The 13,404-nt window shown below is 46.1% G+C and overlaps 1 protein-coding gene across 1 annotated transcript in view; it reads right to left on the reverse strand.

Annotated features, from left to right (window-relative positions):
* Positions 1-13,404, reverse strand: part of LOC115085842 (E3 ubiquitin-protein ligase TRIM41-like) — a 77,667-nt gene that overhangs the window by 15,760 nt on the left and 48,503 nt on the right. Inside the window, exon 5 of the mRNA XM_029592338.1 lies at positions 2,377-2,399. Within this exon, the coding sequence (XP_029448198.1) occupies positions 2,377-2,399 (23 nt within the window). The remainder of the gene's footprint in view (positions 1-2,376; positions 2,400-13,404) is intronic.

Genomic DNA, 13,404 nt, shown 5'->3' on the forward strand with positions numbered 1-13,404 from the left:
GGTAGGGGAGGGTTTTGTGAGAGGGGGTGGGGAGAGGGGCTGCAAGGATCTGAGATCCCCCTGGCACATTTTATTCTATGGGAGGGGGCGTGGTGGGGGTTAGGAGGTTTGCACGGCTCAGATTTTGAATATTGACCTGTACACTTCTATATATTTCTTATAACAAAATCAAATTCCCTTCATCTTATACATAACTGAGAGTAGGAGGGTGTAAATGATATTTATTATTTCCATAAGAACATAAGAAGTGTCCTGCTGGGTCAGACGAGGTCCATCGAGCCCAGCATCCTGTCTGACAGTGCCAGTCTGGGGACGAGTACCCGGCAGACCCCCAATAGTTGATCCATTTCTTGTATCTCACTCCCAGGGATAAGCGCCGGCTTTCCCGAGTCCACCTGGCTAATAACTCTTTATGGACTTTTCCTTCAGGGACTTCTCCAATCCTCTTCTGAATCCCCCATGCTACGTCCCTTAACCACGTCCTCCTGCAACAGATTCCATCGCTTGATTGTGCTGCGAGTGGAAAATACTTCCTATGATTGGAATTAAATCTGCCGCTTGCTACTATCATGGGATGCCCCCTAGTCCTATTGTTACTGAGAGGGTAAATAACCGTTCCCTATTTACCCGTTCCACCCCACTCATGATTTATAAATCCCAATCATATCCCCTTCTCTGCCTTCTCTTCCTCCACAAGTCCCTCTGTAGAATATACTGAGAGATCTCAGAGATTTACATCTAAAATGTGTTGCATAGGGCAGGCTTTGCAATTTGAGATTTTGGCAAAGGTAAGAGAGAGAATAAATAAGAGATTGGGAAAGACAGGAAAGAACGGGATCAGGACCACAAACTGAGGAAGGGGAAGAGAGGAGCAATCTCTCATCTGTACAGACAGATTGCAGATCTGCATCTGAGAAACTCCACATTCTGACTGCTAATGATTTAATGCAAACAAATAAAGCAAAAGCAAAAGAGAGAGATTCTTCTACCTCCAAAGCTTGTGATCACTTTCTTCAATTGCTGAGAGTATCTCAGTGGCAAATCCAATCTCAGGTCAGTAGAAACAGCCTCTGGTTCTGGAAACTCTGTGTACTGACACCTACAGGTAAGAGAGTCACTGGGATTATTCTGGGAGATGTTCAACCCCACAAATAGACATGGGACAGGTGGAGGGAATGAGATATATAACTACAGGTAAGAGAGGCACTGGGATTATTCTGGGAGATGTTCAACCCCAGGGGATAGAGATGGGACAGGTGGAGAGAATGAGATATAACTACAGGTAAGAGAGGCACTGGGATTATTCTGGGAGATGTTCAACCCAAGGAGATAGAAATGGGGCAGGTGGAGAGAATGAGATATAACTACAGGTAAGAGAGTCACTGGGATTATTCTGGGAGATGTTCACCCCCAGGAGATAGAGATGGGACAGGTGGGGAGAATGAGATATAACGACAGGTAAGAGAGTCACTGGGATTATTCTGGGAGATGTTCACCCCCAGGAGATAGAGATGGGACAGGTGGGGAGAATGAGATATAACTACAGGTAAGAGAGTCACTGGGATTATTCTGGGAGATGTTCAACCCCAGGAGATAGAGATGGGACAGGTGGAGAGAATGAGATATAACTACAGGTAAGAGAGTCACTGGGATTATTCTGGGGATGTTCAACCCCAGGAGATGGACATGGGACAGGTGGAGAGAATGAGATATAACTACAGGTAAGAGAGTCACTGGGATTATTCTGGGAGGTGTTCAACCCCAGGGGATAGAGATGGAGCAGATGGGATCATCCTGATGATGCCCTGGTCTTCAACCCTGTGAGCTAGGATGGGAAAGTTAGTGGAGGGAGGAGTGAACTATTCAGAACAGCTCCTCCACTGAGGTTGCTGGAATAGCCGCCCCCCTGCTGCTTATAAAAGCGGCTGCATTAATTCTAGCTCTGGCATTCTGGATAAGAGTTAAAGAGAGTAGGGGTGCTTATCTGGAGTTGTTCCCCTGTTTGGGTTCTGGGTTACACAGCCTGAGCCATTACCCAAGTGGGAAGGGGATCAGGGCCTGCATTGGTGCTGGTTCTACAAAAACATAAGACTTTGCCATTATGGGTCAGACCAAAGGTCCATCAAGTACCTGGGAGGATCCCAAGGGGTAGAGAGATTCCAAGCTGCTCATCCCAGTGAGAAGGGGATTCCTACAGCTCCACCTTAATAATGGTTTATGGACGTTTCCTCCAAGAACTTGTCCAAACCAAATCCCACTTCTCCCTCCAGTTCACCAATCAGTAAGATCCTTTGTTACCCCTCTATCCCCTCCAAACTCCATCACCAAAAATATAAATTTCCAACCACATAGAAAAGATGAGAAAGTAACTTGTACCTGCTGAGGGTTTCCTTCACATCCTAGAGGAGAAACAAGACAGAGATTATTTCTATCTCCACCCTACAGATCATGAGCAGCTGTTATACACTTTAGGATATTCCACACTCAGCTCAGTGCAATCACACAACTGCCTGTTTATAGAGCAAAGAAACTCCATGCAATGAAAGAGGATCCTCCTTCCTCCTTCTCACAGGCAGGGAGCAGTTTGATGAGGAGCAGACATTGGGATCTCCTAATCAGAGCTGCCTGGGAAGGAACAGGAGAGAGGCAGTGTGGGAAATATGCGCTTGCCAGCAAGCCATGTCAGGGTTTTACACTATCTTCCCTTCTCCCTGGCCTTGCACTGAATAAAAGCATCACTTGTGCTTAAGCCTCTCTGCCTAGGAAAGGATACCTGACTGTCATGTATTTCTCTAGCTTATAATTAATCCTGATTGCCTGAAATAAGGGCTGGGTGTTCCCTAGTCAGAGGCAGGACAAAGGCAAGAGGTATAGAATTCAGCAGCCAATGAAATGATCCGTGCACACCCCCTGAGCCAAGCCAATAGTGTGGTGATACGTCTGTTGCTATGTGGAAAGTAGCCAATCATATAATGACACATCATCTGCCTTTGTATGAATGTACAATAAAAGAGGACTCTGAGGTGTGCTCAGGTCTCTTTTCCCTGCCTGCCATGAAAGCTGCCTGATGTGTCTTCATTATGTGCCTTCATTATCTCTACATCTGGTGACCCCGACGTGATGATAAACTCTCTGCTCATTCGGCTGGACATAGCTTAGGTACGTACCGTTCAACAGATTTGCAATCGTAAGTATTTTTAAAGTACTTTTTAGTATTTTTTAAATATTTTTCAGCAAGTTTGTTCCCCACATTCGTGAGCATGGGAAGTGATTTATCTGTACAGCAAAGGCTACATGCCAGAGAGCTGCAGAAAATCATCAAGAATCATTATTTCATCACCAGAAGGAAAAAAGCACAAGTCAGCCTGGGGGACTTAGAAAAATTAATAAGTGAAATAGCTTGCCGTTGCCCTTGGTATTCAATAGAGGCTGGAACTCTGAATATCCAGGACTGGATTTTAATAGGCAATAGTCTTCATATGGCTCCCAGAGCTCCCATAAAGCAATTATTAATCTGGCAAAAATGTACAGATGCCATAGAACACATAGGAAAAAAAAGTTTCAAGACAGCATTTTCAAACCATGTGCTTTTAGAAGCAGGCAGACTCAATCAGAATACCCTTCCCCCATCTCCCTCAGAGACAGCAAATTCTTTGTATCAGCTCTCCATACCCACACCCAAGCCCATTCACACTTCTCCGCCTTCTTTAGAAAAGCAGTCCTTGAGCACAATTGAACCACAACCTGGCCTGGGTGGGGTGATTAGCATTGAATGTCAGCAGAAACAGCAAAAAGAAAGCCTTACAGAAAAATAATTATTAGAAGGACTTCAAGCCTTTCTCATCACAGAAAAGACCCATGAACTAGGGGGGACAGAATATGAAATAGAACATCTGGGGACACACACTCACAAGGCACTGTCCCCTATCATGGCTCCTGTGGCTTCCTCTGTGTCCACCTTAGAGAAAACTAAAGACACTGAAATCATAGAAGCTTGCCTCCCTCCATCTTGCCTGCAAGCCCTTCCCCCACCAATCACCAACTCCCTGTACCCTCATTTGCCATTGCCTGAGAAAGTCATTGATTCTGCATCACCAATTTGTCCAAGTAAATTACCATCTCAAACCGCTGCTCCCGGTAGCAATTTATGTGCCGCGGTCAGCATGGGATTTCACCTAGAACATGGAAATCTCACAAGGGAGGAATTATTGAAAGGGATTCAAGCCTTTCCCATTACAAAAGGGATTAAAGAACTAGGTGTGGCAGCAATAGAGTTGAGTGCCGCCCGGAGTGCCATGAGCAGTGGCTATACCCCCAGGTCTTCAAAGAAATCAGCGTATAAGACCTTGGGCCAGGCAGCTGCAATCCTGCGTTACAAGCAAAGAAAATATCAATATGAAAAAAATGATTTAATTAGACACTTCAATGACCTATTGCAGACCAGATTAAACAAAGTAATTGAGCAGACACAGCAGACTTGGAAGAAGTGGTTTCTGTTAATCTTTGATATTCAGTTACAAAAAATCTGCATACTTTGAGAGTATTTCCCCCACAGAAAGTGTATGCAGAGCCTTATGTTAAAACTGTACTGAAACTTGAACCATATACTGTATAAATTACATGTGAAAATTTCCCTTTTTCAAAGTTAAGTTGGCTCACATTTAAAATGACTCCATTTCTCTGAGATTTAATTTTATAGCTTGAATTGCCAGTGCACAGAACTTGTATTCTTATTGTAATTTTCCCTATAGGAGAAAGATAGAATCTGTCTGCAAGAAATCAGCAAGTCCTTGCCAGCCATTGTCTCTGGATGATGCAATCTAAATTGTTAAACAATGCTATCTTTCAGTTCCTGTTGACTGAAGGATTAATTCGTTGGGTGGAGTTCTCTGCGTTGTTTCTTTTCTTTTGAGAAACCCTGTTCCTCCCCCTCTTACTAACTCTTGGTAGCCATTCATGGGGGGGGAGGGAGAACTTTTGAAAAGAAAAAAACTGGACTTAGTCCTGCAGTTTCTCTCCCTAGTTTCTATATGTTATAACTCAGACAGATCAGATCTCCTGCTGATCCAAATCTTTTCCCTCAACCTTCAATGCATTCCTACCTCTGTCTTTCTGTTATTAATCTTTTTAATACTTTCAAACTTCTTTCTGAGGTTACTGACAAGGACATTTAATAGTAGTTACAGTCACTTTAGCATGCAGCAGACAGAGCTGAGCGAACAGCGTGTTTAATTTCCTATTCTAATAATTATATGAAGAAATTCTATTCTGATATTCCACATTGAAAGTAAGCTCAGAGTATTATTGATTGCAACCTGGAACAATAGTTGCAATCTATAAAGTAATGATGGTGTCTCCACTAGGAGGCGCTATGTTATTCTACAAGTTATATTATATTATTGTTTTAATAATTCTGTTGTATACTAGTTTTTATTTTTCAGATCTGCGGTCTTCATGTCTTAAACTTCAGTTTTATTTTCTTTTTCACAAATTTTTACAGAATTCTGAACCTAAAAATTTTTACTGACAGAGGTTGCTACATCTAAAGCAATCCCTCCCAAGCCTTTTCTTGCATATCCAAACTGATTTTGTTAAATTGAATAGTAGAATTGATTTATCCAAGGTTAAAGTAAGAATTTCACTTTAATCCTTACCTTAGAAAAATTTTTGCTGTGTGCCAGTTTTTGGTGTTTTCCAGATTGACAGCCTTCCTGCCATGAGGAGATGTGAAGATGAACACTTTGCAGCTTATTTTAACATTTTTCTAAACACCTTTTGACTTTTGATTTTTGATCCTTGATCTATTTTTGTTTTTGATACCTTTTTGGTAAGATTTTTAGCTCATATTATGGGTTATCTGTTGTCTGTCTTGATGTCAAAAAGACTATGAATGAACATTTGCAGGATGGATGAATATGTGTCAGTTTTGTGTAAATGAATATTTGCAGGATGAATGAAAATGAATATGTGTCAGTCTTGTGTAACATATGTTTAATGTAATGTCTGATATACTTGTCATTTGTGATTCAGCTTACTGCAAATGACTTTTCCTTTAAATGATTAATTTACATTTATGATATTTCACTGAATGAAAATTGATCACTGCATAAAAACTTTCTTGATAATGGGGTTACCCTCTGTTCTGAAAACTAATAATGGCTCTGCTTACTGCAGCCATTCCTTTGCATGAATTTTGTCAATAATTGAACATTAAATACGTATTTGGCATCCCCTACAACACCACAGGGCAAGCCATTGTGGAGAGAGCCAATCTTACCCTTAAGAGCTCTTGACAAAACAAAAACAAAAAGGAGGGAATGATTGCCCCTGGATTTTCCCCTAAACAGGACTGGCTGAACAAATCATCTAAACATATCAAATTTAAGACCACAGCCATGAGTAATCATTATGGGACTAGGGTTAGTCACCCACAGCCATCAGTTTTGTATAGAATATTTAATGTCTGGTACGGTCCCGTTCCCTTAACATAGGGACGAGGATATGTTTCTCTGCTTGCTTCCACAGGTCCTCTTTGGGGTTCCAAGCCGGTATATCAAGCCGTGGAAAAATGGAAAGGTGTCCAGGTCTACAGGACCCGATCACCAACTTCTCCCTGAGCCTCCACAGCCCTCAGAAGGACAGAGACCGGACTCCTCGCAAAAAGCAGCACCACATGACCTGGGGACAGATCAAGGCCCTATCCAACCAATCTGCACAACTCTTGGAACAGCAAGGCCTTGAGAAAACTCCAGAGAACTTATTAGCCGTCTTTTCTTGCCTGAATGCCAACTCATTAACAATTGTGTTCTGCACCCTCCTCCTTTGCCTTATTTCTCCAGCTATGGTGATTTCAGAACAAGGACTCTGACAGGACAACATGTACATCCTCGATGCACAGAACTTTTCACACCTGTTGAATCGAACAGACTGTTGGATCTGCACACACATGCCAACCCATGCCAGCGGAGAACTACTGATGCATGCTGTACCATTTAACCTTATAGTATGTACTAATTATCCTTTACAGAGAGGTGTTTTCATTAACTCTCCAGTTAATAATACCATACTACACATCAGCAGCCATATTCAAAAGACTGCCGCTCTTTGTTGGGACTATTGATACAGGGGATGGGAAGGGGATTCAGGTGGGAAATATCCATATTGTAACTGAACCTTTGTATTAATCACTGAACACTTACATAATTATACCACATATATGTATGCAATTGGCAGATTTCAGGATGTGCAGTGGGAGACCCAAGCAGGTGCAGAGAGTATAGAGGGGACGAGGGATTTACCTTTTGTAGTTATATAACCCAAATGATATGAATTACAGAGACTTACACATCCTAGCTAACTGGACGACTGCCATATTTAATCAGACAGTCCATGCATTAAAACTACTTACAACAGAAGTCTCTCAGATTAGAGAAGTAGCATTACAGAACAGCTATACCTTAGACACTATTTTAGCCTTAAAGGGTGGTGTTTGTACATTAATTGGATCTCATTGCTGTGTGTACATATCAGACTATAAAGCAAACCTCACACATACCATAGAGCAGATAGAAACCATGGTTGCTGATGCACCACTTTCAGGCAGAATACCAACTTCTCCATGGGACTGGCTATGGTCCTGGCTCCCTGATATTTCTGGTCTCAAAAGGGTGATTTCTATTATAATGACCATAATTGTCTTAATTATCTGCCTGTGATGCTGTATTCAGTGCATACCCAACCTCATATCCATATTGAAACCTTGCTCTCAGCCCAGATATAAAGATGTCTTGTAAGATGCTTAATAGGGAATCCTGAGCCCTGCAGCGGTTGGCACACCACGCTGCACCAGCTCTGGGTGATATGGAGATTCAGGAGCTCATCGGCTGCTGGCACACCACGCCGAATCAGCTTTCTTCCCTCCATATCCCCCTTTTCCTATTTCCAGCCCATACCAAGACATAACAGATTTCAGTAAGGGTCTAAAGCTTTATTGAGCTGCCTAAACAAAAACAGAAAGGGTGAGATGCGGGAAATATGCGCTTGCCAGCAAGCCATGTCAGGGTTTTACACTATCTTCCCTTCTCCCTGGCCTTGTACTGAATAAAAGCATCACTTGTGCTTAAGCCTCTCTGCCTAGGAAAGGATACCTGACTGTCATGTATTTCTCTAGCTTATAATTAATCCTGATTGCCTGAAATAAGGGCTGGGTGTTCCCTAGTCAGAGGCAGGACAAAGACAAGAGGTATAGAATTCAGCAGCCAATGAAATGATCCGTGCACACCCCCTGAGCCAAGCCAATAGTGTGGTGATACGTCTGTTGCTATGTGGAAAGTAGCCAATCATGTAATGACACATCATCTGCCTTTGTATGAATGTACAATAAAAGAGGACTCTGAGGTGTGCTCAGGTCTCTTTTCCCTGCCTGCCATGAAAGCTGCCTGATGTGTCTTCATTATGTGCCTTCATTATCTCTACAGGTAGGGACAGAGGGGTTTTCTTATGAGAGCTCCCCTGAAAGATGTAAGGGGAGAGGCCGGGACTGAGGGGTTTTCTTATGAGAGCTCCCCTGAAAGATGTAAGGAGAGAGGCCGGGACAGAGGGGTTTTCTTATGAGGGCTCCCCTGGAAGATGTAAGGAGAGAGGCTGGGACTGAGGGGTTTTCTTATGAGATTTCCCCTGGAAGATGTAAGGAGAGAGCCTGGGACTGAGGGATTTCTTATATTAGAGGTCCCCTGGAAGATGTAAGGAGAGAGGCTGGGACTGAGGCGTTTTCTTATGAGAGCTCCCCTGCAAGATGTAAAGCTGGGACTGAGGGGTTTTCTTATGAGAGCTCTCCTGGAAGATGTAAGGAGAGAGGCTGGGACTGAGGGGTTTTCTTATCAGAGATCCCCTGGAAGATGTAAGGAGAGAGGCTGGGACTGAGGGGTTTTCTTATGAAAGCTCCCCTGAAAGATGTAAGGAGAGAGGCTAGGACTGAGGGATTTTCTTATGAGAGCTCCCCTGGAAGATATAAGGAGAGAGGCTGGGACTGAGGGGTTTTCTAATGAGAGCTCCCCTGGAAGATGTAAGGAGAGAGGCTGGAACTGAGGGGTTTTCTTATGAGAGCTCCCCGGAAGATGTAAGAAGAGAGCAAAGACTGAATGAGGCTGTGCTGAGCTTCTACATCAGTAGATGGAGCTCATGTCAGGGCTCGGTCTCTCTGTCACTCCCAGGGTTAGCTCAGCACTTCCAGAGACTGAAGGTGACAGTAAGGGTAACTCAGTTTTCCCAGGGGAGCTCAAGGCAATCTGGTGCCTGATATGAGAGTTGTGATGATGTTTTTCTTCCCCTCCCCTACCAAGCACAATGCAGAGTAAATCACCGAGCAGTCCAAAGTGAAGGGGATCTTCATTAGAACATTAAATTTGCCATACTGGGTCAGACCAAGGGTCCATCAAGCCCATGGTCCTGTTTCCAACAGATGCCAAAACCAGGCCACAAGAACCTGGCAATTACCCAAACACTAAGAAGATCCCATGCTACTGATGCAATTAATAGCAGTGGCTATTCCCTAAGTAAAAATGATTAATAGCAGTTAATGAACTTCTCCTCCAAGAACTTATCCACGGAGTGACGGCTATGAATGAATTATTGAAACTTCTGGTCCCTCCCGATGCAGCCACCGTGAAACACGGGACCGTGTCGGGGGACTGTGATAAATGAATGCTTCTTTACCTGTGGAGTTGCCAGTTTCACTATTTGAATTCAATAAATAATAATTTGTTTTGAGCATTGGTGGAATTGACGATTTTTTCCTGCACCATTGTCCTTGGGTAATTGAAATCTCCCATTATTACTGTGCTGCCAAATTGGTTAGCTTCCCTTATTTCTCTTAGCATTTCATTGTCCAGCTGATCATTTTGTCCAGGTGGATGGTAGTATACTCCTAACACTATACTCTTACCCAACACACAGGGGATTTCTACCCATATAGATTCTACTGAGCATTTAGTCTCTAGCAGGATCTTTATCCTGTTGGACTCTATACCCTCCCGGACATAAAGTGCCACACCCCTACCAAGTTGATCCTTCCTATCTTTGCGATATAATTTGTACCCCGATATAGCACTGTCCCATTGCTAATCCTCCTTCCACTAGGTCTTGGTGATGCCAATTATGCCAATCTCATCATTTGCTGCTTTCCCTCTAACTCTCCCATCTTACTTCTTAGACTTCTGGCATTGGCATAGAGACATTTCAAAGTGTGTTTTTTGTTTGTTTTAACAACTGTTGCAGTCTGGGAAGCTGCAGTCCAGGTGTGAACCCTTGAGCTGAACTACCCTGAAGGCAGAGTAGGTCGGGAGGCGGAGCCACAGGCAAAGGTCTTCACCCGGGAACCAGGAACCCCCCAGGAGGAGCCCGTAGGGTCCTAGAACCTTGGGACTTAGGAGCACAGCACAGTCTCTATTGCAAGGATGCCTGGGCAAGGGTAAATCACTGAGTTCAGTAAACAGGGGGCTGGAAGGCCCGGTGAAGGCAGAGCGGTCAGAGAGAGTCCCTGGCCTGTTGAAAGGAAACAGTCTGAGCACAGGCCCGGGGTCTGTAGTAAACCATGGAGCGGAGCAGATAGGAGACAGGATCGGAGTCTGTAGCGTGTAGTGGGCTGACCAGTAGAAGGCAGGACTTGAGTCTGTAGTGTGCAACGGAGCTGGAACAGGAGGAGAGCAGGAATGGAGACGAACCCAAGTCAGGCTGGCAGCTGAAGAAGTAGTCTCAGGAATAGCGGAGGTCGGAGGCTGGCGGCAGGCAGAAGCGAAGTCGGGCACAAGCTGAGGTCAAGGCAGGCGCCAGGCAGAAGCGAAGTCAGGCACAAGCTGAGGTCGAGGCAGGTGGCAGGCAGAAACGAAGTCGAGCACAAGCTGAGGTCAAGGCAGGCGGCAGGCAGAAGCGAAGTCAGGAACAAGCTGAGGTCAAGCGGGAAGCAGGACAGCAGAAGCGCAACTAAGAACTACTAGCAGTAGCGACCCTCGTTGCAAGGCAATGAGAAGGCAGGCGAACGCTGGTTAAATCGGGCTTGGGGCGTGGTGTCATTAACCCAGGCGGGGCCAGACTTCCGGCGGCCATGCGTCCAAAATGCGCGTCCTTGCGCGCGCACTGATCGAACAATGGCGGACGCCCTGGAGGCCCAGTGAAGCTGCAGACGCGGCTTACCCCCTGTCAGAGGTGAGCCCCAAGCATAACAGATAGGGGGGAAGTGGTAGAGACCGCAACAGTACCCCCCCTTTACGGCCCCTCTTGAGCGGGCCCGGTTTTTCAGGATGGTCCTGGTGGAATTGATGCAGGAGATCTTTGTCCAGAATATTACGGCTGGGCTCCCAGGTGTTATCCTCGTCGCCGCAATCCTCCCAGGCCAGTAAATACTCCCACCTGCGGTTATGAAATCGGATGTCCAGGACGTCCCGTACTTGGTATGTAGGATCGTCGTCAAGGGTTGTGTCTGCAGGATCCGGAGGCGTGCGGTGATACCGAGAGAGGACCACAGGCTTGAGCAGTGAGGCGTGGAATACGTTGTGTACTCTGAAAGAAGAGGGTAGCCGAAGCCGGTAAGATACCAGTCCCACTCATTCAGCGACTCGAAATGGGCCACAGAACTTCGGTGCAAATCTTCGAGAGGGAAGTTGAAGGTGCAGATTCTTCGTACTTAGCCAGACTCTATCCCCGGGCTGGAATGTGGGGGCTGGCTGGCGATGATGATCGGCCGTCTGCTTAGCTTTCGTGGCCGCACGGAGAAGCTGTTTACGTGTCGTGTGCAACAAGGCCTGGAGTTGTTGGGCAGTTATTTGCACAGCAGGAGAGGCACTGGGAGCCTCTAGCGGAAGCGGTGGTCGTAATGGCTTACCATATACCAGATGAAACGGAGACTTGCCTGTGGCCGCATGGACCTGATTGTTATATGCGAATTCAGCCCAGGGCAAGAGCTCAGGCCAATTGTCTTGTCTCTCATTAATGAAGGCCCGGAGGTATGCTTTTAGGGTCCTATTCATCCTCTCAGTCTGTCCGTTGCTTTGAGGATGAAAGGCGGTGGAGAAACTGAGCTTAACCTGGAAGCATTTACAGAGGGCTCTCCAGTAGCGGGCCACAAACTGCGAACCTCTGTCCGAGACGATATCCTGAGGGAGGCCCGTGAAGCCTGAACCCATGTTGGGTGAACAGGTGGGCCAACTCGGGTGCAGAGGGGAGTTTAGGCAAGGGAACCAGATGTACCATTTTAGAAAAACGGTCAACCGTGACCCAGACGACTGTATGTCCTTTGGATGGAGGCAGGTCGACTATGAAGTCTGTCGCTATATGGGTCCATGGTTCAGTGGGAACCGGAAGCGGGTGCAGGAGACCATAGGGGGAGCCAGGATTGGGTTTCTGGCGAGCACAGGTTGGGCAAGAAGCTACATAAGTGGCGACATCACGCCGGATGTTGGGCCACCAGTAATACCGGTTAACGAGCTCCAGGGTCCTTTCTCGGCCAGCGTGTCCACCAATCAGGGAGTCGTGGGCCCATCGTAATGCCGTCAGGCGATCCCAGCGCGAGAGCACCGTCCGGTCTTGTGAGAGGATGGTCATCGCAGAGAGGCGTACTTTAGCGAGGTCCAAGATGAACTGAGGTGGCTCACTGTCTTCCTCGGCACAGGAAGTACGAGACAGGGCGTCTGCCCGGAGATTTTTGGCAGCTGGACGATATTGTACCACAAAGTCAAATCGACTGAAGAACAAGGCCCAGCGGGCTTGGCGGGGAATCAATCGTTGGGCCTGGGTCAGAAATTCCAAGTTCTTATGGTCCGTGTAGACAGTGGTGGTATGTAAGGAGCCCTCGAGCCACTGTCTCCATGCTTCGAGGGCGAGTTTTATCGCCAGCAACTCTTTATCTCCAATAGAATAGTTACACTCTGCGGCAGAGAACTTCCGGGAAAAGTACGAGCAAGGAAGGAGTTGACCAGTATCAGAGTGCTGGCTGAGGACCGCTCCTACAGCGATACTGGAGGCATCAACCTCCACGATGAACGGTCTTGAGGGATCCGGGTGTCGGAGACAAACGTCTGAGAGGAAGGCCTCCTTGAGATCAGTGAAGGCTGCAGCTGCGGCGTCCGGCCAGTGTTTAACATCTGCTCCCTTACGGGTTAAGGCTGTAAGGGGAGCCACACGGTGAGAGTAGTGAGGGATAAAATGTCGATAAAAGTTCGCAAAGCCCAGGAAGCGCTGAAGGGCTTTGAGACCCATGGGCTAGGGCCATTTAGTGATGGCGGCTACCTTTTCTGGGTCCATACAGAAGCCAGCTGCTGAGATAATATATCCCAAGAAGGGTAGAGATTCGGCTTCAAACACGCATTTCTCAAGCTTAGCGTATAGATGATTGGCCCGGAGGGCCTGAAG

Source organism: Rhinatrema bivittatum, chromosome 2 (assembly GCF_901001135.1).
Source record: "Rhinatrema bivittatum chromosome 2, aRhiBiv1.1, whole genome shotgun sequence".
Classification (NCBI taxonomy): domain Eukaryota; kingdom Metazoa; phylum Chordata; class Amphibia; order Gymnophiona; family Rhinatrematidae; genus Rhinatrema; species Rhinatrema bivittatum.